The 26,798-nt window shown below is 38.6% G+C and overlaps 1 protein-coding gene across 1 annotated transcript; it reads left to right on the top strand.

Annotated features, from left to right (window-relative positions):
• The first annotated feature begins 7,799 nt into the window (after positions 1 to 7,799).
• LOC118818643 (cartilage oligomeric matrix protein) lies at positions 7,800 to 26,018 on the top strand. Its single transcript, XM_036585926.1, has 19 exons — positions 7,800 to 7,943; positions 12,261 to 12,334; positions 12,443 to 12,494; positions 13,051 to 13,211; positions 14,886 to 15,023; positions 15,157 to 15,231; positions 15,572 to 15,724; positions 17,263 to 17,367; positions 17,460 to 17,567; positions 17,671 to 17,830; positions 17,913 to 18,031; positions 18,123 to 18,175; positions 18,430 to 18,623; positions 20,995 to 21,173; positions 21,264 to 21,312; positions 21,434 to 21,630; positions 22,912 to 23,084; positions 23,201 to 23,340; positions 25,012 to 26,018. The coding sequence occupies exons 1-19, from the start codon at positions 7,868 to 7,870 to the stop codon at positions 25,062 to 25,064; spliced, it is 2,259 nt and encodes a 752-aa protein (XP_036441819.1). The 5' UTR covers positions 7,800 to 7,867; the 3' UTR covers positions 25,065 to 26,018.
• The last annotated feature ends 780 nt before the right edge of the window (positions 26,019 to 26,798 follow it).

The following is a 26,798-nucleotide window of genomic DNA, read 5'->3' as shown; positions in this document are numbered from 1 at the left end:
GTGGTTTCTTTTGTAGATTACTTGGTCATCTTGTTGCAATTGCAAGTCTCTTATAAGGTATTTACTAAAGGTCAGCATTCATAAGGCTACATGAGACCTACATAACAACTGGCATAAACCTACATAAACATTTATAAAGGCTTCTTTCAACAAGCAGTAGTTATCTTAAAGGCTGCTTTTGTCAATTTTGTTGTAATTTAATTACACCAAGTTATGACAACTGGCATTTATTAAAATAAACCTTTGTAAATGTCTATATAGGTTTATGTCAGTTGTCATAAAGTTGAATATAGGGGTTGTAAACCTTATGAACGCTGCCCTTCAGTAAGGTGTCCCATATGTTGGACTGAGTATTGTTTGAAATTTTTCAAAACAGAGACCTATACCTATAATAATACTTTGACTACCAATTCTTGAACCACACATTTTTCCATACCTCCTTTTAAATGCTAAAAAGACATTAAATACAGAGCTGTGCAGAAGTCAAAAAGTGTTCTTTCATTTATTACATTTCCAGTCAAAACAGCCATTAGCTGTAAGTTATTCCTTTTTTAGTGTCAGGAAAAGGAGGAATATATTTAACAGAACCTCAAACACTAAATGTCATATTAAATCTGTCAGTATTTCTTATGTCCACTCTTTACTGTTGTTCACTCTGCTGCCACTTTCACTCTGCCATCTTTCCAAGGGGTGCCCTTCAAAGAGACACTAACATTGACCAAATGACCCAAACTACTTAGATTCCTTGCGTAACTCCTTGAGTTAAAACAAATTCTTAAAATGTTACTGAGAAAATAGGAAATGGACAAAAAAGATGAAAAGTCACGCTAGAATACCAAAACCAGACATGTGAGATGTAGAGCAAGGTTTTATGGATTTGCTGAGTCTAAATTTGAGATCTTTGGAAGTAACAGAAAGCAGTTTAACTCCACCAAAGCAATAAAAGATTCTTTGAATCACGTCTACAAACCATCAGTCAAGCATGCTACAGGATCAGTACAGGTCTGGGGGTGTATAACAACATCTGGAGTTGGTGATTTTGTTTCTTAACTGAAGGCCTCAGGATTGCTGATGAATACAAACAAATTTTAATGCATCATGCAGAACCTCCAGGAAGACATTTGATTGGGAAGAAATTTGTTCTACAGCAATAATGATGATCCCAATCTGAGAAAATCAAGATGTATTTATCAAAGAAAGAAGCTGCTGGTTATCTTAGAACAGTGAACTGCCCACCTCAGAGTTTAGATCTCAACGTCACTGAATGTGTTTGGAATTACACTGGCTGAGAGACAATGCAACTAACTTCTAAAACTGAACTTTGGATGTGCAAAAAATATCTCTACAGATTCCACTGAAAAACTGCAACTGAGTCTCCTGAAAAGAATGGAAGCTGTAACAAAAAATACATTTGATATTATATTTAGTTGTTGAATCTGCCTGCTGTGTAATCTGTTGAAAACATGTTTTTGGCTTTTTTTCAGATGCAGAAAAATGAATAATTTGTACTTAATGTTCAGTGTGTATATATATATATATATATATATATATACACTGAATATTAAGTATCATTGTATGTATATTACATATGATGACCACCTATTATTTAGACATTTGTGAATATATTGTAAAAATAATTAAAATACATTAATACAACAGTGTGTTTTTATGTTGCCTTATTTGTCACATACTCAAGGGGCCCCCTGGTGGCTCAGTCAGTCAGGGGCCCTAAACAATTGCTAATACCATCAAAAAACATCCCTGTGTACATCAGTTTCTTCTTTCAAAACTAGCATCGTGTTATAACTTAAAGCATCTCAGTTCAAAGTCTTTTTTCACACCCTTTCGATGCTATATTAGGAAGGTGTAACATCCTAGCTCTGTTTCTGTCTGTCTACATCTGTTTACCTTCCTTCGTGTGTCTACCAATTTGTCTTACCAATGTGTTGTTTGTAGCCCACCCTTTCATTAGTCCCAAGTGTTTCTTGTTAGTACTCCTGTATTTATACACCTTGTGTTTGAGCTGTTCCTTGCTTGTTGTATGTCGTGTTCTCTGGTTCCAGTTTAGTGTATTTATGCCCCAATGTTTTAGCTCTTTTCTGTTTCATGGTTACAGTTTTTTACATGTTATTTTTCTAATTTAGCTTTTCCTTTATTTGTTTATTCCTTGCTGTTTTCAACAGGTCGCCAGTCCATCGCAGGGCAGACAGACAGACATACACATTCACACACTCACTCACACCTAGAGGCAGTTTAGCATGTCCAATTGGCCTGACTGCATGTTTTTGGACTGTGGGAAACCGGAGTACCCGGAGGAAACCCCGCAGACACGGGGAGAACATGCAAACTCCACACAGAAATGACCCTGGTCGCCCGGCTGGGAATTGAACCCAGGCCATTCTTGCTGTGAGGCGACAGCGCTACCTACTGCGCCACCGTGCCGCCGACATCATACTAGATTATTTTAATTATTTTAAGGATGATTTTCCTGGTCTGCTGTTCTGCAGGCCTCTCATTCTCAGGCACCCCTGATGACATCAGTGCTTGATCCCTGGATCCACAGCACCAGCCAGTGCTTGATCCCTAGATTCACGGCTTCAGCCAGTGCTCTAGAGAGCACCAGTGAGTCAGTGCTCTATCCTACAGTGCCACCCAGTATGTTTCAGTGTACTGCAGGTCCATCTGCCCCGAGGACGTCACAGCAGGTCCGCGTGGATGTCATCGCTGCCCCGCTGGCACCCAAGGCCCTGGCAGCACCTGTGTAAATAACTAATAGAAAATACTGTTTTATTACAGTAATTCTTCTTTTTTGCCTAAAATCTTAAGTTAATCTGAAACTAAAATGAATTAAATTACTAATGCAACTCACTTAAAGCAATACACTTTAATTTGCCAGAACTGAGTGACGTTAATAAAAGTATTAATACAAAAGATTTAGTGCAAGATAGATACTTTCACATGCCCATTAACAAAGCACCAATAACATTTTACGAGTGACCAGATTTCAACAGTACAATTATACTTGAGACATTTTCTCTCAAAGTTATTTATAAAGTGCCTTTTTAATAATCCTTGCTGTTCGTGTAGCCGAATCCTCCTTGTGATTCTTGTAGCTGAATTCTTCAGGTACAAAAGTCCAGATACTTAAGAGTCTTTATCCAGTTGCTGCTTGCTGCTGAAAATCCCTGCACAGCTGTGAGAGCTCACTGCTAAAAAATCGAAGAGGTTTTATTACATATACTGGAAGCCCATCCACATAGCCCTTCAAAGAAACACTAAAATTAACCAAACTACCCAAACTACTTAGATTCCTTGCAAAATTCTTTCTCATGTGCACCTAAAATGGAGATATTTCTGAGGAGATTAGATAATCTACCTGCACCCCTATCCACATCATCTTTTGTTAGGTCAATCGTGACTTTGTTTTGCTGACCCTTCTGATTGTTTTGGACTGCAGCCTGGGCTTCAAACAAAGAAGAAACCAGAACTGTTTTAATCAAAGAGCAAGCAAAAAATAAAAGCATGTTTCTTTAGAACCAGTTATTTCTGAATCTCTGAAAGTGAGTCTCAAATGTGACCATATAAACAAACACTATTTACAGCATTTAAATCTCAGTCATAATGTCACTTGTACTAGTTTATACTGAAACTACACTAACTGGCCATTTTATCAGCTACATGTAACATATCGATACACCTTGAAGGTTTACATTTATTAACTGTAGCTCATGTGTTGCAAAACTTATCAAACACCCATTTCCTTCTTCACAAATGGAAAGGGACCACCATAGCACCACTGCCCACCCAATATTCTCAGCACAGTAGTGACACTCAAATTATAGTGGCAGTGCAGTGTGTTTGGTGCTGCAATGAGTGTTAGGAGTAGCAGCATTGCTGGAATGTTGAATCAGTTGTGCCAGATCAGGTAATTGCATAAGTGTTGGGTCAGAACTGACTTCAGAAACTCCTGCTGTAGCACATCAGTGGTCAGTTTCTGACCACAGAGCTGCTCTTGGCTTCATATTTTTCATTGTGGACTGCTCTCAACCTAGCAGCGACACCGATGCATCTTAAAACTCAAATAATGCAGCTGATACACTTGTTCAAACACATACACACACACACCCCTATTTCATGCCATGTCAGTGTCACTGCTCGGTTGACCACCACCCAAAAACATCCAGACAAGTCAGAACTGAATCATTGATGAAGGATTATAGAATGGCTAATATTAATTGTGCATTGGAAGATGGACCATGGCTAGCCTAACACAAATACTGACATTTTTTAGTACACCACCCAAAACATCCAGACCACTGACCCAATCACTGAGCGTGGCTAACAAACTGCACAGCAAGTGAGCTGTAGTCTAACTGTACTCCAGCAAGGTGTTTCTAATAAGGTGACTGGTGAATGTACATCACTAGTAACAAGCACAATGAAGCATGGAGGGTAGCACAAAACAAGGGATCAACCAAAAAGGACCATTTCAGCAACCTTGTAGAGTTTCAGATAGCATGCATGTAAAATTAGAGTTAATTTTAAATGAAACACAAACATTAAGATTTACTCCTCTTAGTCGGGTTTCTTTGTAGTGATGCGCTCATGTTCGGCTAAATCACTTTTCATAAGAAAGCTGTATGGCAATCTAGAAAGCACCCAAAAATTAGCCACATGGCTAACACATTTACCAACTGGCACTGCACAATATGGACCATATAAAAACTGCTTTCTTAATGTAATGGCACTACAGCCTACAATGTGCTATAATTCAAATATGTTATTTCCCTACAATATAATTATATGACATAGCCAGGTCTAACTGTGTTTCAGATTCTAAGGATTTTTTTTCCTTACTCTGAATAAATGTTAGAAATTAAAAATGACACACTAAAATTTAATGGAGCTGATATATCTAACCCAGGGGTCACAACTCAAATGTTAAGAAGAGCCATTTTGTCCTTTCAACAAAAATCAAACCACCTTGGAAGCCGCAACATTTTATGTCCATTTTAACATCTTGGCTGTAAATATGTCCCAGTATGTGCTAATGTACTAGTATAGACTAAAAAATACAATATAAACGCTATAGCTGCTTTTCTCTCATCTCCAGCAGAAAACCTTTCCACCAAAGTAGAATAGTTTTTTATAAAATGTCTCTCAATGTTTGTTTTTTTCACATGACTAAAATTAGCTTCTCATTCTCCAGCTTCTTGTTCAAATTTTCCTGTTTCACATTAAACGTTGCCTGAGGCGCCAGAATGTAACTGCGGCACCATTTAAGGTGGAATGGGAAAATTCGAACAAGAAACTGACTTCATTTTCACGACTTCTTAGTATCTGACAGTTCCTCGTTGCAGATTAAACATATCAGGAAAGGTGCTGAGTGCTCATAAATGCGAATAAGTTTGTCCATTCGTCTCTAAATGATCAATGATCATCTTAAATCTTTCTCTTTGCCGTTTCGTTAGCTACTAGCTAGGTGAAAATGTTGTCTGCATTGCTTTGGTGACCAGCAGTCTGCGCACCAACCTTCAAGGTTACAAGGTTGGTGAATTAGCTGATATAGACTACGTTAACTCCAGCGTTTAAGACCATTTAGTGTTAAAACTGTGTTAGAATGATCAACAGAGCTTTATTTTAAGGCAAAAGAGCATTATTTTATTTTTACCTAAAAATCTAATTCTACATTTAAGTCTTCTGTGGAGCCACAACAGGGCAGTAAAAGGGCTGCATGCGGCTTTGCCGACCCCTGGTCTAACGTAATGTTATATTATTGGAATTTGCCACCAGATTGGCCCTTGGGCAAGTCTCGGGCAAGAACAAAAATACATGTTTATCATTAAAAATTTACTTATAGTAAAAGGTATGTAAGTATGAGGTTTACTGAGAAATTACTGAACATACACTCACTCATAAGCAATTCATACAGCAATACTCAGCACCTGCAGATTGTGTAAAAGATTTGACATTGTCATTAAATGTTATCTATATCTCACATGCGCATACCATACAATATTCATGGTTAATTTTGACCTTTATCCTTTGTAGACATTGTAGTTGACTTTTACATGGTCATAGGTTTAAGGTTGCATAAATAGAAATCAAAATAAATCTTTCTCTCACAATAAAAATGGCAGGAAATATTGATTTGAAAAGATCTATTATTTTAAACTATCCCATCCAGATAAAAAAAAAAAGTTGCTTAATTACATGCATACAAAATATGTTGGTTACTTGCAATTGCATTTTATATTCAGCATGTATATGCTGTCCTTATTTGGCTGAAAGGAAATGTGTAGCATGAAGTTCATACAATTATTTCTTTTTGAAAATAAGCATGTGTGTGTCACATTGTGTGTGTGTTGTTGTTTCAAAATAATTGTGTAACGAAAATATACATCACAGTGTTTCTGCATAGTTTTTTTTTAGCTCAAAATAAACTTAGAGAAGAAATGCCCAGACACCTTCTTTATGCATAATCGGCTGTGTACTGTACCCAGGAATCATAAACACACACAAGACTAAGAAATTCCTGTACATGTCCCGGACACAAATTTCACAGGAAGTGTGCAGGCCATTAAATTCCCAGAAATGTCAGTTCTCATGCAGTTTTTCCATTCCTGAATCTCATGCAGGGAAGGGGGAGGTAAGCTAAATGTACAGCAGCCCAGTCAAGGCTACAAAGGTGCACCACAGGACCCAAAGGGCCAATGAACTGGAATGGAACCAACATCTGTAAATGCAATCACTGGTGACTAAAAGACACAGAATAAACACACCACCACAAATGAGCTGCACATGTTATCCTCATGTGCTGAAAAAATGCAAGTGGAGTCCAACAGATGGACCTTTTTTGGCTATTATGCTACAACATTTGGGTTCTCAGTGTATAGGTTAACTGAAAGATCTTAACTCCTTGACTTCGTTCATTGGAATCACATCTATTATGGCTGTGCTTTGCCTGGAACTGGAACATGAGCTGCTTTGCCAGTAAAAAAAAAAAACTGTTCCACCAAGCAAAATAGAGATCTTATTGCGAAACAGCCACTGTTTCTCCAATTTGCCTTTGTGCAAATGCTCTCCATAGTAAGAAAAGAGCCCAAAATTCCTGTCATAGCCAAAGGATGCCCTCCTGAAAAGAAGCGTGGCCACTCCAATCATAGAAAGTGCGATAGTCAACCATCGTCAGTCAGCAACATCAGTAAGGCATAAATTATGCATTATGGTGAAAATCTGCCATCAAGTGATCTACGCTAACCTATTCAGCAAACAGGTGAATGAATGTGCACTGTTCTGCTCTGTGCTATATTGTGAGGCTATTTGATAGTAAGATGTGTTAACTATCAAATATTAGTCAGCTACAATCATTTATCATGCTAATTTCTTTTTTACAGTTGAATAAAGTATGTGTTGTGGGTTACCTTATACACTGCTGGCTAGCTTTCTAATCATTAGACTCATTAGACTCACTAACCTGTTATGACTGCAACCTAAATGAATAACTTCCATGATCTGTCTACATGAAATGTTTAAAAAGTGATGCATTTAATTTATTTGATTCAAATACAACATTTCCTCATGAATGACTAAACTATATAACATGGACAGATGTACATACAGAGGAAAAATCACGCATTACATTTTTATGTTAATTTTATACAGTAACACTTTATTTATTAGCAGTGTGACCCTCAATTTTATCTCTGGGTCTTACCTGGCCACTCCGTTCTAAAAGTTCTAGCTACGCCCCTGCATTGGTGATGTCAGAGGTCCAGAGATACTAAAGCAGAGGAGGGGTCAGCAGGAATTTCACACTAAGGCAGACATCCTCGCAGCCCTCAAGTGGTAGAGGAGGACACTAAAAATGCGCTGGATTCTCTTATTATCCGGAATTCTTAACCTGGGTATTCCTCTAGTGTCTGGGCAGGCAGCTTCAAGAGGTAAGTGACTTCAATTGATGTCTGAACTGAATAGAATGAAACTAGGAAAGTGGACTGAATACTTATCTAATACACTGTGTTGGATTAAGGTGAAGTTGATTAGTCTGTCGCACAGAGAGTTAAGACACAATATTAGTTTATGTATGCTTACTAATTTTTGGTAAATGCAATCTGAAAGGCTTTTAGTTGTGAATTGTCAGGATTTTTAAAAAATATTGTTCTGTTCTTTTATAAATGTTCAAATAGACCACCAGTACATCTGCAGCATGTGTGTGTATTGGCAAAATCAAGGACGCAAATTTAAAAAAGGCATCAAAAATGCCAAAAAGGGTTCTTCGGATCGATGCTATAGAAGAACAACTTTTGGTTCCCTAAGGAACCTTTTTCAGCGGATTGTTCTGTAAAGAACTATTTTCGTAAATTGTACATGTGTAAAGAACCTTTTTAAAGTTTAATCATCCAAGCCAAGAACCATTTAGGAGCTTTTATTTTTGAAAGTATGTAAAAGACAAAGCCAAAAAGTTTATAACTTTTCAGAGCAAGAGTCCTGATCAGGGATCAGTTCTTACCTGTGTTCTCTATACTTATGTAAAGGTGGCCTGTAAAATATATTTCTAGTATTGTTATTCATTTATGGCCACATCACTCTTAATCAAGTGCAAAAACATCAAACACTGATGTATGATTAAGCTGAGTTGATGTATATTACACATGCAGCAGTCCATGTTCTGGAATCTCCTGAGCTTTTGCCAGGAAGGCATGTTGAAAAATATGAATGCTGTTAATGGAAAGACCATATCTCCATTCCTCTATGCCCAAAAGAGGGGAGGCAGAACGGCCCCTTGGGGAGAACAATCTACCACACATGCTGCGCTAAGAAAATCTGACCTGAGATCAGCTTCCTGTTAAAAGAGGGCAAGAGCGGAACTGGAAGTGAGGTTCGATGGCTGCCCTCTGGCCTTTTGCTACCCTAGGGGTTATTTCACAAAGCAGGAACTTAGGCCAAATGTCAAGCCTGCCCAATAGAAGATGCACATATGGACAAAAGTATTGGGACACCTACACATTACACCTACAGGAGCTTTTATATCACCCATTCTAAATCCATAGGTATTAATATGGAGTTGGTCCCCCTTTGCAGCCATAACAGCTTCCACTCTTCTGGGAAGCTTTCTACAAGATTTTGGAGGGGTTTTTTTTGTCCATTCATCCAGAAGTGCCTTTGTAAGGTCAGACACTTATGTTGGTCGAGAGGGCCTGGGTCGTAGTCTCCATCCCAAAGGTGTTCGATGGGGTTGAGATCAGGGTTCTGTGTGGGCCAGTCAAGTTCTTCCACACCAAACTCGTCCAGCCATGCCTTTATGGACCTTGCTTTGTGTACTGGGGCTCAGTCCTGCTGGAACAGAAAAGGGTCTTCCCCAAACTGTTCCCACAAAGTTAGAAGTATAGAATTGACCAAAATGTTTTGGTTTGCTGGAGCATTAAAATTCCCTTCACTGGAACTAAGGGTCCTAGGCCAACACCTGAAAAAACAACCCCATAGCATTATCCCTCCTCCACCAAACTTTACAGTTGGCATAAATAACTATAGATGAGTGGTTCCTCTGTTAGCAGGGAGGGAGAAGAAATGTAGAGAGGACTTTCAGAACGTAATTGTTGAGAAAATCTCTGTTTTTGACATTTTCTGTTGCAAGGAGAGTTTTGCTGTTCTTTGCTTTTGTTTATGTTTTTGTTTACAAGGCCTGCCAATCAAATGCTAAACTACTCCAATTTGTTTTTAGTGTAAATCCACATTCACATTAAAAAAAAAGTAACAACTGCTCATTTTACAGCACGTGTCAGGCTTCAGGCCTCACGGACCAAAACACTGCAGACTTCAGCAAACTGCCTCATTAAACATACCTGGTTCAGCTCATCAGCTAATTAGCAAGGCCTTCATGAACTGAATTCAGAGTGCTATAGGAGGGTAAACTCTAATCTCTGTAGCACTTTGGCCCGGAAGTTGCGCAGTTTGGTATGCCTGTTTTACAGATTTATTAAGAATTCTGGGGGAGGACGCCCCAAAACAACCCTACTGTGACTTGGGCTGAGCCCCAGATCTTTAAAGGCCTAGCCAAAAGCCCTGAAGAGGATGTCATTGCTGAGGAACCATCTCTGTTTATTGATGTGTAAATCCTCCCATTACATGTAAAATAAAAAACTGTACATTTTGCAGGTTAATTAACTAGTTCTGAGAGAACTATTTAAACAATCCCGCAGTGAACTGGCCTAAGCCCTGGATCTTTACGTGCTCAGCCAGAGGCCCTGGCATCTCATAAAAACTTTGAAACGCTTAGCACAAACAACCAGTAAGTTATAGAGGCTGAGACAAAAAGAGTCACAACCCTCCTGTTCTCCTCTACATCCCACTTCTCTGTAGGTTAAAACAGAGAACATTAAGATAAACGTATTATTATGATTTGAAACACACGCTCAGTAGAACAGAAACCAGAGCCCAGACAAGGTTTTCAGAAATGACAAATGAACTCGCTTGTGAATTCCAAGAGATGTGAGCAACTATCCTTCATTAGAGCAAGCTGACAACAGCCTTGTGAAAAACTCATGAGTTTAAGTCAACAAACATTGTGGATCATGAAACAGATTAAGGCCTCTCCCTTGGATTGGATCCCTTATATTCACTATACAGTTTAAAAGTACTTAACTGTACTTCATTACTGTATTATTTTAGAAGATGTACTTCAGTATTATTGGATTGAATATGTCTACTTTTACTCAATTGCAGCAGCATACATAAATTCCAAATCACAATTCAAAAGTTTGGGACCACTTTTTTAATAACATAACAAAAGTTGCAGATAAATGTGTGAAACTATTCTTTTATGCTGCTGCTGCTCTACAACTTCACACAACTAATTTGTAGGACGCCTTAGAAAATAAAAACGTAACCAGCGTGACGAACGGAACAGAGTAGATGAGTCCATAAGAATTCAGAAAGATGAAAAACATTGAAAATGAACTTAAAATTAAAATCCAGAATTCCATGCCGGAAACATGGAGATAACTGATAAAAGCATTACTATACAAAAATTATTACAGTACAGTATTTATCATTTAATAAGTTCTTGGTTTTTGTTTATAAATATTTTCCTAACCTCATGACTAGCTTACACTGGTCTTAGATTGTAAGGACAGATAAAGCTTTAAACTGCAACTTCTAATAAGTTTTACATCATATAATCCTTAAAATAAACCGAGGAGGATTTTTCCTGTTGGCTGTTTCCTCCATCATCACTTCAATTTCTTGTTTGCTCAGTTCGTATGTTTGTATTTGTTCTACCTTCATTTTGGTGTCCTCAGGCACTGATGCGATTAAAGTGAATAACTGCCTAACAGAAATATCTTAAGAAAGTAATTATGTCCTTAAGAGAATATTTGAGAACTTGAGAACTGCACTTAAGAACAATGGGCCTCATCCACCAACTGTTCTTAAGAAGAAATTTCTTCTCAAAACCCACTTACACAGTTTTCACAAAGATTCTGACATTCACCAATGTTTTCTTGTTTGGGATTTGTTCTTAGGTAAGAACAGAATCTACACACACTCAAGAGCACAATGTGTGAACAATTCTGCGCTTTATGAATCTGACTGACTTTTACTTAGAAACTTTTTTTTCAGAAAAAAATAAGAAAAAACTTACTATTAAGTCAATGAGGCCCATTCTTATGAACTTCTAAGCATTTACATTGAGATCTGTCATAAGTTTTTTCTTATGAAAGCTTTGGTGAATCTGGCCCCTGGTGTCTAGTTTAGAGTATTACAAACTACACTGTATGAGTTTAATGTTCAAAACAATAATAGTAATCATAAATATGACAAGTGATTCCAAACTTTTGAGTGCTAGTTTCCAAACAACATACTATTTACTCCTTACATTTTCATTTTGACCTTGAAAGGCCATGAAACTTTAACGTTTGTTTTTCTCTTGCCAGTGAAGTTCCTACACTTGTTCTTACACTTTTTTAAGACATCCAAACAAAATCATAACTATCTGTATGACACCACCCATGACAACACTAATATCTTTGTGCAAACAAAGAAAATATTTCATTTTATCTGCTAAAACATTATTTTTTTAAATTTATATGCTTTTTTTTTAAATGTAGACACTTTTTGACATGCCCAAACTTTCACTTATGTACAGTTTCTATGTACTTTCTACACCATTGACTCTTACAATCACAATGCAATTTATAATTACTAGTGTTGCTTTGTTGTTGATACTCAAAACAAATCATGAATGCTATCGGCTTTCACAGATGGAGAGATAATAAAACAGATTAAGGACACAAACCAGGCACTGGCTGAAATCAAGGAACTGCTGAAACAACAGGTAAAGAAGCAAGACCACATGCCTTTCATTACCCTGTTTCCTTACTGGTGGCTCAAAGTTAAGATGCACTGTTTATTAGTGCTCATTCTTGGTCTTGTCTCCTCACAGATAGAGGAAATCGTGTTCTTGAAGAACACAGTAATGGAGTGTGAGGCCTGTGGTGAGTAATTTGGGTGTGCTTGCCTGGTGGAAGTTTTGAAACAGCTACAGTAGCCTATAATGTAACACTAAGTAAATAGGAAAATTAATGATCAACCCATTCCACATGCGCAGGAGCGGCACAGTGGAACTGCAGGAAAAGCAAATGATAGGCCTCTTACAATTATTACATAATTGCCTGATTGCAATTATTAGAGCTAATCGCTGACCACAATTATTTTCCACACTTGTTGGGTTTTGTAATCATATGTTTGCATCACAACGAACAGAATGTAATAGAGTTTTTATCAGCTGATTTGAGGCAAATGCATGCAAATAGAAGAAAACAGAAAAAGCACAAAAAAACAACAAAAGTTCTTATTTTGACTGGCACAACAACACATTTAGAAGGCAGTGGAGAGTAATGTGTATTTATCTGAGCTCAAGCTGTGTCATCAGTCATCAGTTAGGAGCTACTAAGTATCGTTAGATACACTGTAAAACATAATATTTGCAAAAAATCTTAATTTTTTTGGTTTGCTTTAAGAAAATGACTATGTTGACATATCTCTCTGCAGGCATGCGTTACGACAATCCGGATCCAAAGCCTAAACCTTCTTGCACTCCAAATCCCTGTCACCCGGGTGTGGAGTGTATCGAGACAGCCAGCGGAATCAAATGTGGGTCATGTCCCGAGGGCATGGTGGGCAATGGCACCCACTGCACAGATGTGGATGAGGTGAGACACAGCAGAGGACCACCGATCGGCAAAAGCCAACAGCCACCGACATCCTGAAATGACTAGTCATGCACTGGTGGAACACTGACACTGCCTCTTTGTGGTTCAAAATAATCACAGCAAATTCTCTAGACTGTGAATTTTACATACATCAGTAAAATTGTTACATTCCAACACTTCATTCCTGCTAATATTTACCTCTGATTTAAAGCATAGGAATAATAACACGGGCTGGATGTACAGTACTGTGCAAAAGTCAGAGACCACCCTACATTTATTTAATTTCTAGACAAAACAGTCATTAAATACAAGTTACGTATTTTTAAGGAGATATTTCCGAGGAAATCAGATATTAAATAATCCACTTGACTAGGAAAGGAGAAAGTCATAGGAAAACAAGAGTTTCCAATCCTGGAATTCTAAAAATCATTAAAATAAACAGAAGAAATAGGACTCCTAATAACTGTGCAGGCCTGGTAGACCACCACAACTGTCCCCATCAGATGCACAGTAGGAGAAAATCAAGCTCCATTCTAGCTTTAGATCTGAAAAAATACACAGGTGTTTCTGTCCATCCTTCCACTTTGACAAAACAACTCAAGCACTATGAGCCTAAAAGGATGTGCAGCTGTCAAGAAAAAGAAATATACAAAACAGAAGAAAATTTGCAAATCAAACAAAGGAGCTGCTTGTGCTCTCAGAACAATGGACTGACCTCCCCAGAGTCCAGACCTCAACATCCCTGAATGTGTTTGGGATTACTTTGTCATCATGTGAAGCAGAAAATGAAACCAACTAATACTGAACTTCAGAGGTGTTGAGAAATATTCCTGCAGATTTCTTTGAAAAAGGGAGAGCAAGTCTTCTGAAAAGAATGGAAGCTGTAATAGGAAAGAGTGGACATATTAAATACCGAAAAAAAGTTATTAAATTTAGTTGTTGAGGCTTCTAAATCAATTAAGGGTGCCCCCTGACTTTTTCACACTACTATACACAGGCATAATATTATGACCACCTCGTTGTTTCTATCAGCTTTTATCAGCTCCACGTACTATATAGGTGCACTTTGTAGTTCTACAATTACAGACTGTAGTCCATCTGTTTCTCTGCATACTTTGTTAGCCCCCTTTTACCCTGTTCTTCAGTAGTCAGGACCCCCATGGACCCTCACAGAGCAGGTACTATTTGGGTGGTGGATCATTCTCAGCACTACAGTAACACTGAGGCAGTGGTGGTGTGTTAGTTTGTATTGTGCTGGTACGAGTTGACCAGACACAGCAGTGCCTGCTCTGTGAGGGTCCATGGGGGTCCTGACCAGAAACAAGGAGGTGGTCATAATGTCATGCCTGATCGGTGTAGATGTTCATTTTAAGTTGATTTTTGTGATAATGTAAGGAGGAACATGACTGTATAGTTAATGGCCTTCTTATAAGACACAACTAGTGGCCAGCTAACTTGGGAGAAGAACATTGGAGGTAAAAGAAAACAACAACAATAAAAAAAAAAAACCTCAAATATTTCATTGACTGATATTTTACCTGGTTAACCTAAGGTACAAGAACAGAAACGAACATGCTTGCTATTCTAATAGGCTGCTTGCCCTAACCAAAATATGGACGCTCTTATGTACTTTTAAGATTTTTTAAATTCAAGCCTAAGTTTTTATGCTTGCAGTGTACTGTAATGCCATGCCATATGGGTGTAAGATGCATCAACACATCTCCTGGTTTCCGCTGTGGCCTCTGTCCTGCTGGCTATACAGGTCGACAGGTGCAAGGAGTTGGACTTGCCTACGCTAAAGCCAACAAACAGGTTTCTACTTTCAGATCTTCATTCAGATCTTGACATTCTTGACAAGAGCTTGATTCAATGTGTCATTTAAGTGAGTCAGAACTTAGCGCTGAAAACCTTTTTTCCTATTTTCCTATCTTGTCTTGCCTCGAAGGTTTGTAAAGACATAAATGAGTGTGAAATCTCAAGCGGAGGCTGTGTGGAGAACTCCATCTGTCAGAACACACCCGTAAGTGACTGCTTAACAATCCAGTCCATTCCATCAGAAATGTATGCTGTACAAATCCATTTCATGCTAACATGGCGCTCTAATGTTCTTTGTAATGCAACATTGGGTACATTAAAACACTCCACAGTAAAAGGCACAGCAATAACTTCAAGGAATGTCATTAGTTCATTTTTTTTCGATCAAATACAGTTTTGCTATAATGTGCCTTAACTGATACTTTGACACTGGGTTCTTAATGACTGTGGAGAAGAAGTGTCTTCACTTCAGCCCCACTATTTCTGTGACTGATGACTGTGAACGACCTTTCATTTTCCCTGTATTTTGCATGTGTTTCTGACAGGGGTCTTTCCGCTGTGGACCCTGTAAGCTAGGCTTTGTTGGAGACCAGACACGGGGTTGTAAGCCAGAGAGGGCCTGTGGGAACGGGCAGCCCAACCCCTGCCATGCCAGTGCTGAGTGTGTTGTCCACCGAGATGACAACATAGAGTGTACTGTAAGGAGCAGTATCAAACGTTGCACATCCAAAGCACTACAGATTGTATTGCGAGTAAATATTCAGTGGGGAACCCTCAGGGCTTCTAGGTGTTCAGAGAAGGCCTAATGATTTCTGGGAACTAAAAAAATACATCTGTGAATTTAGTTCATTTTTTAACAATATCATCATGCTTGTTGTATTTAAATTCAGCAAGTATTGTGGTACTACTCTTATTTCATTGTTAAGCTGTGGCTGGAAACAAAAAGTTTAAAATCTTGAACTTTAAAAGTGTCCAGTTAGGATTTTTTTACTGTGGTGACTAGGTAGATACATGTGTCAGTTCTCCTATTGATTAGGCCTTACATGTTAGATTAACCTGAATTAACCAAGTTTTTAATTAATCAAAAAACCCAAAAAGATCATTCCTTCTGGAAGTCCTAGACCAGGGGTGCCCCAATCCTGGCCCTGAAGATCTACCACCCTGCAGAATTTAGCTTCAATCCAAACCTAACACACCTGATCCAGGTAATCAAGGCCTTCAGGGGCCTCTGACAATATGAGCCAAGAGTGTTGGATCTGAACTCTCCAGGGTGGTAGATCTCCAGGACCAGGATTGAGCACCCCTGTCTTAGACACATCACTGACAGGGAATACCAGCGGTCTAACAGTGTTTCAGCCAACTGTTAGAAATGGAAAACAGCAGCAGCAGCTCTGAGCTTGAATTCTTTACTAAAGAGTCACAGTAAAACAGCAACACACAAGGTAAAATGTATGTCTGTATGTAAAATGTATGTTACAAACTTGCTTGTTTTAAAAACATGTTTTACAAGCTTCAAATGTCTGTATTTAATCTAGAACAGCAAAAAAATGCTCATGTGTACCAGTGTTACCTTAACACTAACGTACTAGTAGACATCCCATAGCAGAAATTAGCATTAACATAGAGGTTGTTTTTTCTTCTTTTTGTTATTTTAAACCTTGTGTGGTGTTGATGTGTTTGTTCCTCAGTGGTCTGGTGGACCCACCACATTATTGTTTTTTAAATCAGTACAGCCAACAACTTATGTAAAGATACCAGATGTGTAAAATATCACAAGTGCCCAGTGTAGGGTTCTCCTTTAGCAGCTGTAGCCATTCGGCGGCATGTCCATGTTGTCCACCCTCACACACACACACCCACATACAAACACATACACACACACACACACACACACACACATACACCCACACATAGACACATATACACACACAGACACACACACACACACACTAACAGCAGGCCATGTAGGAGAACAGAGTGAAGGGACACAGCACCTCCACACTTTTATTCCCTGTGGGTTCAGCCCACATTAAATGTGTAGGGGGTGAACAGTGTGAAGTCACTGAAAATGGGTTATTTTATATGTTCTTCACAGAAAATGAGCAAAGGCCAAGGAATCTGAGGTTGAAATAATAATAAATTGCATCTTTTGGTAAGCATTTAAAATGGGTCCCACGGTCTGTCTAACGGTCTGCCACTGGATTTATCCAAGGCTGATTAAAATCTCTGTATTTAGTGTGGAGTTGGCTGGGCTGGCAATGGATACATGTGTGGACGAGATACAGATATTGATGGATTCCCTGATGAGAAACTGCAATGTCCAGAGAGAAACTGTGCTAAGGTAAAAAAAATAGATTTGTTCATTAAATTGATTTCTTGTAGATCTGAAAGTGTACAATAAGTCCAAGAATCTCACTGAAAGCGGTTTTGCAGGATAACTGCCTCACCGTACCCAACTCTGGCCAAGAAGATGCTGATAGGGATGGCATTGGTGATGCATGTGATGATGATGCCGATGGAGATGGGATCCTTAATATAGAAGTCAGTAACTTTGGTCAAATAATAACCAAAATTTGCATATAGAGAGATTGCTTTATTAGGGCCAATAAACCTCAACTCAACATACTGGTCTTTGCTTTTCTAGGACAATTGCGTGCTTGTTCCAAATGTGAACCAGAAAAATGCTGACGAGGACGATTACGGAGATGCTTGTGACAACTGCCGACTGGTTAAAAACAACGACCAAAAGGACACTGACCTTGATGGCAAGGGTGATGAATGCGATGATGACATTGATGGTGATGGTACGTTTGACTGGAATATTTCCTTTACACTGGGCAATCCTTAATGTGGCTCTGGTCTTTAAGCTTCTGCTGTGTTCCTCAGGAATCAAAAATGAAAAAGACAACTGCAAGAAGGTTCCCAATCCCGACCAGATTGATCGAGATGGTGATAATGTGGGCGACGCATGTGACAGCTGTCCTTATGTTCGCAATCCTGACCAGGTCTTGTTCCCATTCTGTATTTTACTTCAGACAATATGGTAAATGCGTTCTCTCCGTGGCCAGTTCACGATCCCTTCTTTTGCACTTACAGCTGGACATGGATAATGACTTGATTGGTGATCCTTGTGATACCAACAAGGACAGGTATTACTTTTTCTTTGCATAACTTGCAACATGGACATGTCCCTAATACAAAAAAAACACCCCGCAAGAATTCAGACCATTCCTGTATAACACATTTGGATCTCATTAGAAACCTTCAAAGGAACCTACAATAGGTGACCAAGTCACCAAAATACCATTGAACCACCAGGAACCAACTATCAATGGTTTCTATGCTTTTCCTTCTTCCAGGGTTCTAAATGCTAAATCTAAATGCTTATTGCCTTTTTTTCCAGTGATGGAGATGGTCATCAGGACTCGAGAGACAATTGTCCTGCAGTCATCAACAGCTCTCAGCTGGACACTGACAAAGACGGCAAGGGGGATGAATGTGATGATGATGACGACAATGATGGCATTCCCGATCTCCTCCCTCCAGGACCAGACAACTGCAGGCTCGTCCCTAACCCACTACAGGAAGACTGGGACGGTCAGTTTCTAATTTATGCCTTCTTTACTATCAGTCTTCACTCAAGCCCAGGTGTCACAACTACTTCCCTTTCATCAGATTGCACTATTTGATGCTTAAAGTGATCTGACCAAAAATCAAATGTGCACATTTTTCCCTTTACCTTATATGTAGATGATTGGCCAAGTCTGGTGTCCAAAGTTTGCTTCTTTAATTTTGCAGTGGAGTGATGAGGCTGATGTGAGTTCAAGCAATGGAAAGTCACACCAATTAGCACTGTGCAAACTGCATGCCTAAATCATTACACACTTGCCTTAAACTGCATAATTAAGTAATCTTGGATGCACTTTCTTATGTGGTTTCGGACTCTGTAACAGATACTGTTGTCTATAAAAATGGAAGCATGAAGTCAGACTGCTCCACACTTTTGTCTGTTTTTGATGTTAGGGCAATGCACAAGGCTAATTACTGGGGTTTAAGTTTTCATCACTTGTTAACCATGTGAGAGCTAAATCGACTACATCTAGCTGTATTAACTGTGAGTAACTTGCACAGCAGTGCTGGAATTTTGTCTTAGTTCACCTTCTGTCATAGTGCCACCTTAAAACAACATTTACAAACGTTCTTGGCAAACAACTTACAAATGTAAAATGAAAGATGCACAATGACATCAGAATTATATCAGTATTGGCAGATAATTGCTTAAAAAAATCGGTATTGGACAGATGTTTACATTTGACCGATATTTCAACCTGAAACTTGATGTTGTTTATCATATATTTATATTTATGATACTCTTGAAGAGCAGAATGTATAGGCAACGCTGGGCTACTGTGCTAAAATATGTGTTAAAATATTTTATTTTATTCCTTTAACTGCATTTATAACCCTCTACAAATATACCTACATTTTACTGTAATGCTAAACCAGGTGGATCTAGTCCCAGTTTCTACATTTTTAAAAAAGGTTATTTTTCAGCAAATCGCTGCTGTCAGAAGAAAACCTTGTATCTCCATTTGTCATTTTTAAAAAAGGTTATTTTTCAGCAAATCGCTGCTGTCAGAAGAAAACCTTGTATCTCCATTTTTGTCGTTTTTCGGTTTTTGACATCATTTGAAAATGCCTGTTGCCCTTTACACTGTGTGTAAATGTCATGATGAATGGATCAAAAGAAACGGCCCAAAATTACTTGGAGAAAAGTCTGGTTCCATTGACTTACATTAAAAGTAAAATAGTTACCATTTTGGAGATACGAGGGTTTGCTCCGACAACAGCGATATATGTATATAAAAACAGTGATGGCTGGTCATAATACTGAACTGGAGGGCTAAAAAAACAGTTATCAATAGCTCACACACTGTAGCATCACATTCGAAAGCCCCAGCAACAAAGCAACGAAATGAGCTGTCAAGCTAAGTACAGGTCGCAAATGTTGATGTCTACCATTATCTAACAGCTATAGCAACCTAATAGAACAATCTTGTTAGCACTGTTTTTATCAACTACATGAGCAGAACATGACACAATTAAATTCAAATCATTTCTGAACAACTCTGTAAAACAGCAATAGACAAATTATAAAGTGTATTTACCTAAATGTCTGTTACAATCATTTATATGCATTAAATGTCTATATTAAACACTTCAAACGTCTGTGCTGTAGCACCTCCGTTCGCATGGCGCTAACGTAATACTGGGAAAAAAATACTGGGAAGGCATCTTTTGAAAATGAGCATTATTGCAGTAATGTAAATTAAAATGTAATGATATCACAATTTTACTGTACTTGACTCTCACTGTAAACAGACTTACTTTACAAGGGATTTGATTGCGTTTCAGCCAATCAGATGTTATAACAGGATCCATCTGCCTCAACCAGTACTGACTGCAGATTGCAGGAAGGCAGAGCTAAGCATCGTGAGCTTAAATAGAGACTTTATAAAAAATTTAAAAATAGATAACGAATCTAGGGGGCATTCATTACACGTAATACGTCAAATCACATCTGACACAGTAACACAGACAGGCTGTGCGAATCCACAGCTTGGGCTGGATGTAAATCAGCCCCATCACAGCCAATGTGTATTGTTCTTGCCACCTTTTGGTGGAGGTGTTGTTCTTGAGCCCACAGAAGTCCAAAATAATCTTCTTATTGATGAACTGCAAGTAAAATGTTGTGGATGCCAAACATGAAACCTTATATTGATTCTTCCTTTAAAAGAGAAGGAAAGCTTAATCCCTCTAGCCTATTTATACCAGCCTGGATGTAGTCATCAGGCCACAATTCCCATATCGGCGCATCTCTGCGTAAAACATACATTTTTATATGCTACTTACTAGCCACTTAATACAGGAATTCCTAAGATTGTTTCCCTCCGAATGTGAATTGCAGGAGATGGAATTGGAAACGTGTGTGAAAAGGACTTTGACAACGACACAGTGACTGACCCAATTGATGTGTGCCCTGAGAACGCAGAGGTCACCCTCACTGACTTCAGAGCTTACCAGACTGTGGTGCTGGACCCAGAAGGAGATGCCCAAATTGATCCAAACTGGGTGGTGCTCAACCAGGTCAGATCTGCTGCCACTTGATTCTGAGAAAGCTAAATGACAAAAGGGTGAGCTTCATAATGCAAGCAATACGTGTTTTCTTTCAAACAGGGGAGGGAGATCATTCAAACTATGAACAGTGACCCTGGACTGGCTATCGGTAATATATGTCTATGGAGATCTACCATTAACATGACCTCACCCACGATAGAACTTCCAATATGTGAAGATAATCAGTGGTGCAATCTACAAAACTAATAATTTCTTGTTTTTCCATTCAGGTTTCACAGCTTTTAATGGAGTGGACTTTGAAGGGACGTTTCATGTAAATACGGTAACGGATGACGACTATGCTGGGTTTATATTCGGTTATCAGGACAGCTCCAGCTTTTATGTGGTCATGTGGAAGCAGGTAGAGCAGATCTACTGGCAGGCTAATCCTTTCCGAGCCGTGGCTGAACCAGGGATCCAACTCAAGGTATGCGTATATTTTGCATAATGGACTCAGCTTTGTGGCATTAAAGTCCTTGATGATAGTTGGGTTACAATTAGTAGAATGCACCTTGATCCTGAGATGCAGTACATGCTCAAAAGTATGTGGAAAGCCCTTCTAATTAATGGGTTCTGATGTTTCAGTCACGTTGCTAACATCCATTGCATTAAATCAGGCAAACAGTCGTACAATCTCCATAGATAACGTAGGCAGTAGAATAAGTCCTACTGAAGAGCTCAGTGACTTTCAACACAGCACTGTCACAGGACTCTACTGGTCCAACTAGTCAGTTCTTCAAATTTCAGCTCTGCTAGAGATACCCTAGCCAACTATAAGTGCTATTATTGTGAAGTGGAAATGTGGTCACAGCAACACAGCCATTAAGGGGTAGGCCACACAAATTCACAGAACAGGGTTCTGCTGATGCACATGAGGATGTAAAAACTGCCCATCCATGGCTACAGAACTCACTACTGAGTTCCTAGAACAGAGGCTGTTACAGCATCAAAGGGGGTACCAACTTCATATTAAGGAAATGGTTCGGCAACAAAATAAAATGAAATTTTCCACTTACCCCAGACATAGTCGATCAGCCAAGATATGTTTGGTGTCCAAATTTTGATTCTGTAGTTTTAAACTGGAGTTATGAGGCTACTACTGCAAACAAACACTACAAGTCATTAGTCACCCAAAACCTTTTGTGTCAATACATCCTCAAAACTTCTCTCAACCTGCTCACACCACATCCCGCTCTCCATAAAGACTTGTCAATGTGTTTTAGGGCTCAGTATGACATGAAAGTGAACTATAAAGATGAACATAACTTTACTATCTAGCTGAAGGCAGTGGGGCAGGCATTTTAGACAACAGGTGTTGTGGCGATTTCTGACTTCCTTTCGAATGCGTATTACACAGGCATATAGACACTAGATTAGGTTCACAATTTTGCTTCCTATTCAAAAACATATAATTTAACTGATATTTATAAATATTATATTTATATGTATGATGTACAGGTTGAAAGGAATTTTGGGGATGTATTTACAGATAAGATTTGGGTGCCTAGTGACTAATGTCAGTCATATTAGCTTTTTCACCAAACCATTCCTTTAATGCTTTTGTAATGTCCACATACTTTTGGCCATGTAATGTATTTTCCACATACTTGAGCTCTCTCCTGATGGATGGATCTATAAAATCAGGATCTATAAAATCTTTACTCCTTAGATTATAATTAGTGTATATTTACTTTCTTCCTCTTGCTAGGCTGTAAAATCAGACACAGGGCCTGGAGAGAACTTGAGGAACTCGCTGTGGCACACAGGCGACACCCCCAACCAGGTGAGGCTGCTGTGGAAAGATCCGAGAAATGTTGGCTGGAAGGACAAGACGTCTTATCGCTGGTTCCTGCAGCACAGACCTCATGATGGGTACATCAGGTACAACAGCAGTGGACAGTGCTCCATCTACAAAAGTAACTAGCTAACTATGCAGAATTTACAACACAGTACCCTGATTCTCGACCTTTAAGAGTGTTTGGATCTCTATCATACAGGGTTCGTTTCTACGAGGGTACGCAGATGGTTGCTGACACAGGAATTATTATTGACACAACTATGAGAGGTGGCAGACTAGGAGTATTCTGCTTCTCACAGGAGAACATCATCTGGGCCAACCTACGCTACCGATGCAATGGTAAATGTCATTTTTTAGATTTGTTTTAATTGTTTTAACATGAACAAACCTAGGCTTGTTATTCAGTAATTAATTTTTAGACACATTATTCAGTAACTATGAAACTAACGTGTACATTATGTAGTTATGAAAGTGAGGCACTGAAGGCCTTAAGACGAGTAGTCTGGCCTAAAACTAGCATCCAATGTTTTTGTCATGTTTTGTGATATCCTGTAGTACAGAATTGCATCTCTCAACTTTATTGGTTTGACAGAATTCACAATCAGAGCAGGGGGCATAGGAGTCCTTGCCCAAAAAAAGAGAGAAAATAATAACGTAATTTTATGCATTTTCACTTTGACTTTGGGGCGATTATTTAAAAATTTCACTTAATCAGTTTTTGCATCTTGGTAATCTCCTACTTTATATTAGCGTAAATACTGTATATTAATTTAGAGATTTTCATGTCAGTTATTTGTGCTGTTATGGTTATTGAAAATGACACTCATTCACTCACTTCTACAATAGCTTACACTACTGCCACTTTTCTTGAAAAAAGAGCTGAATTTTGTCTGCTTCACCCAAAAGGGGCATAAGTTAAGGGGCATAAATTCACATAAAAAGACTACATCCACAATCCAAATTAATTTAGAGAACATAGATAATAAAGCCACAGATCAAAGGAAACTGCCAACATGGTAATAGCGGTATTTTCAAACACAATGCACAGGAAGCAGCATGAGTACAGATGGGCTCACTGCCATAAGATTCACACAGTTCTCCTTTACCGATATTAAGTAGGATGCTATGCTATCACAAGTCACGACTAGCTAGTGAGCCAGAAGGCTAAACAACCAGATTGAGAGGGGCTGGTACTAGCCATAGCCAATTATCTTGCAAAGCAAACTATGTCTATATTCTTCAAATGCACTTTGGTGTGTATAACTATTTAATTTTCACACGTTTAAACTGATGCTCTACTAACCACTTCAGCAACACATCATTCATCAACCGTTCAGCACTGATGTGCACAGAATGCTGTGTGTCTGTAGCTGCTGCTTCGCACTGATTTCACCCTGCGACTTTTGGAAGAGATCTTTTGGAAGGGCATGACTTTCATAGTAATAAAATGAAAACATAAAAAATACAGATTTAAAAAATCTGGGGCCTGGTTTGAATGAGAATGGTGCACTTGATTAGCCATCAGTCTTCCTTCTGCATTATTCAACTAGTGGAAATAAAATCAAAAAGCCTGTTCTCAAATATCCGCCCTAAAGCAGTTGTAGGTTTTCAAATGTTCCTCTCACCTTCAAGATACATCATCAGAGGGGAGGTTTCTAGTCTTTAAACCAGAATATCTTGCTCTAGAGACTACTATGGCACCACTGCAGAAGGCGAGTGGGCATGTTTGCAACAGACGTATCAATGGTTAAAGTTTTTATTTTGGCCAGAGTGTCCCTTTAAACCAGAGACCAAGCAAAAATAAGTACTCAAACTAAATTTTAAAACTAATTGTTTTAGAAAGTGTTTGAAATACATAAACAAAGGAGTGCATACTTTGTTCTAAGCAGCTTGGAAAGAAAAAAACAAAAACAAAACAGGAGCAATTTTGTTGTAAGCAGTCTGTTATCTATAATTCAGATTATAATGTACCATTGCAACTCTAACTAGTGTCCATGTCTTTCTCTCCAGATACCCTTCCAGAGGACTTTGACACATACAGAGCCCAGCAAATCCAGCTTTAAATTTAACATCAGGCACAGCCCCAAAGTCATTCTATCCACCTCTTCGCAATGACTTCATTAGATGACACCAACAGACTGTAAATAAGTGTAAGAAGGTGTATGCCTGCATGCTAAATTGCAGTCATTTCTGTGTTCATTACCTCTAGGCACCTGTTCATGAAGATGGAAACTGGTAGTTTACAAGCTATTACATTATGGCATGGTGTCAAAGTAAATGTATCATTATTGTAAAAGCGGAAATACAAGTGTTTTTTATTGCTCTGTGTCAGTTGTGTCTAAGATGTCTGGTCTACGAGTGGAGCAATAATTCAGTAATGGAAATAAACATTGAGGTATTGTCCATTAGGGGTGGGCAATATGACAACAATGTTGCTATTGTTATTGTGGTCAATTATGTTGCAATGCTTAGTATACCATGGGCATCGTCACTACTTCTAAGTCACTGAACAACTGCATGTATTATAAAATGTCAGATTTAGACCATTTATGAAGAGCCTGTAAACAAATGCAGCGAATAGTAACTGCAGAGCTGATTGTATTTCTGCCCGCTGTGCTATTATCATTGATAGTTTTTTTAACCACTTGGTACAAAATGGTACAAATATGCTGCCTGATGTCTGCAAGATTGTTTTGATATGTTTTATGTTTTTTGGCATAAAATATATTGTAAAATCCAGAGGTAGAGGAACATGGGCGTTGTAATGCAATAGCACCCAGTAGTACCCAGTGGGCCAGCCTACAAAAGTCTATCACTGAGTCACTGACTGACAGACTGATCAGTATTGTTAAAACACGCATGTCCAATACAAGCAGCAGATGCCACTGTAGACCATTAAATCAGAGAACTTGTAGAGGAGCATTAACACTCTCTAATGTCTTCCGGGTGTCTTAAACGCTAGAGGGCTCCCGAGTGAGTCCAAAATGAATGGGTTAAGATGGAGCATTTGAGTAAAATCCAACATTATAAATAATTATAAATAAGTAAGCATTTTTAATATAAAATAATACATTAATTTCACACAGAACAGCATAAAGCATTATTTCTGAGCGCTTCTGAACTGCAGTTAAAGTAGTTTAAACGGCTCTTCATGTACGTTCATGATGTCTGTGAACGTGAACAGCCAATGAAACTAGTTTAACTATTCGTTTTTAGCTATTTAGCTCTATTCACCCCATTAATTGAGGACTTGCTCACAGGCGCCCTCTCGCGTTGTGCAGTCCTATTTTTTATATAGCGGGGGAAATAGGAAGACGCCAAGCTCATCATAAACCGGCTCTCATAAATGTCGCCAATGCTACCAATAAAAGAACAAACAATAGATGAAAGCAGAAACGCATTTAATCAAACTGTTGACGCATTAACGTTAGGTGGTACACGACCAATACGTGCACCAGAATATAAACTGGAGTAATATTATGATATGTCGATCATTTTTTAAAAATTATTTTGTAAAGTTACATTTATTCGCCAGTATGACGTTATGATCGGAGGCTAATGCTAGCGCTATTAACTTACATGCAAACAGCTAACGTTAGAGAACGAGTAGATTTGTAGTTCATTTTTACATTCTGAAGAAGAAATGTACTTTTATTTGGCTCTACACGAGTCTGAATAACTGTAGACGTGTGTGGATTATCACTTTGTAAAGAGTTTGTCAAGTTAACATCAGCTAGCTCTGCAGCATTAATTCTAGCGCTATTAGCATGTATGCTAGCAGAAAGAGAACGGGTGGT

This window comes from Colossoma macropomum, unplaced genomic scaffold, assembly GCF_904425465.1.
Source record: "Colossoma macropomum unplaced genomic scaffold, Colossoma_macropomum, whole genome shotgun sequence".
NCBI lineage: Eukaryota > Metazoa > Chordata > Actinopteri > Characiformes > Serrasalmidae > Colossoma > Colossoma macropomum.
This window is presented reverse-complemented; position numbering and strand designations above follow the sequence as displayed.

Coding starts and splice junctions, on each gene's coding strand:
- LOC118818643 (XM_036585926.1), top strand. CDS start 7,868: ATGCGCTGGATTCTCTTATTATCCGGAATTCTTAACCTGGGTATTCCT. Junction 7,944..12,260: donor TGGGCAGGCAGCTTCAAGAG/GTAAGTGACTTC, acceptor CGGCTTTCACAG/ATGGAGAGATAATAAAACAG. Junction 23,085..23,200: donor CCTCATGATGGGTACATCAG/GTACAACAGCAG, acceptor TCTATCATACAG/GGTTCGTTTCTACGAGGGTA.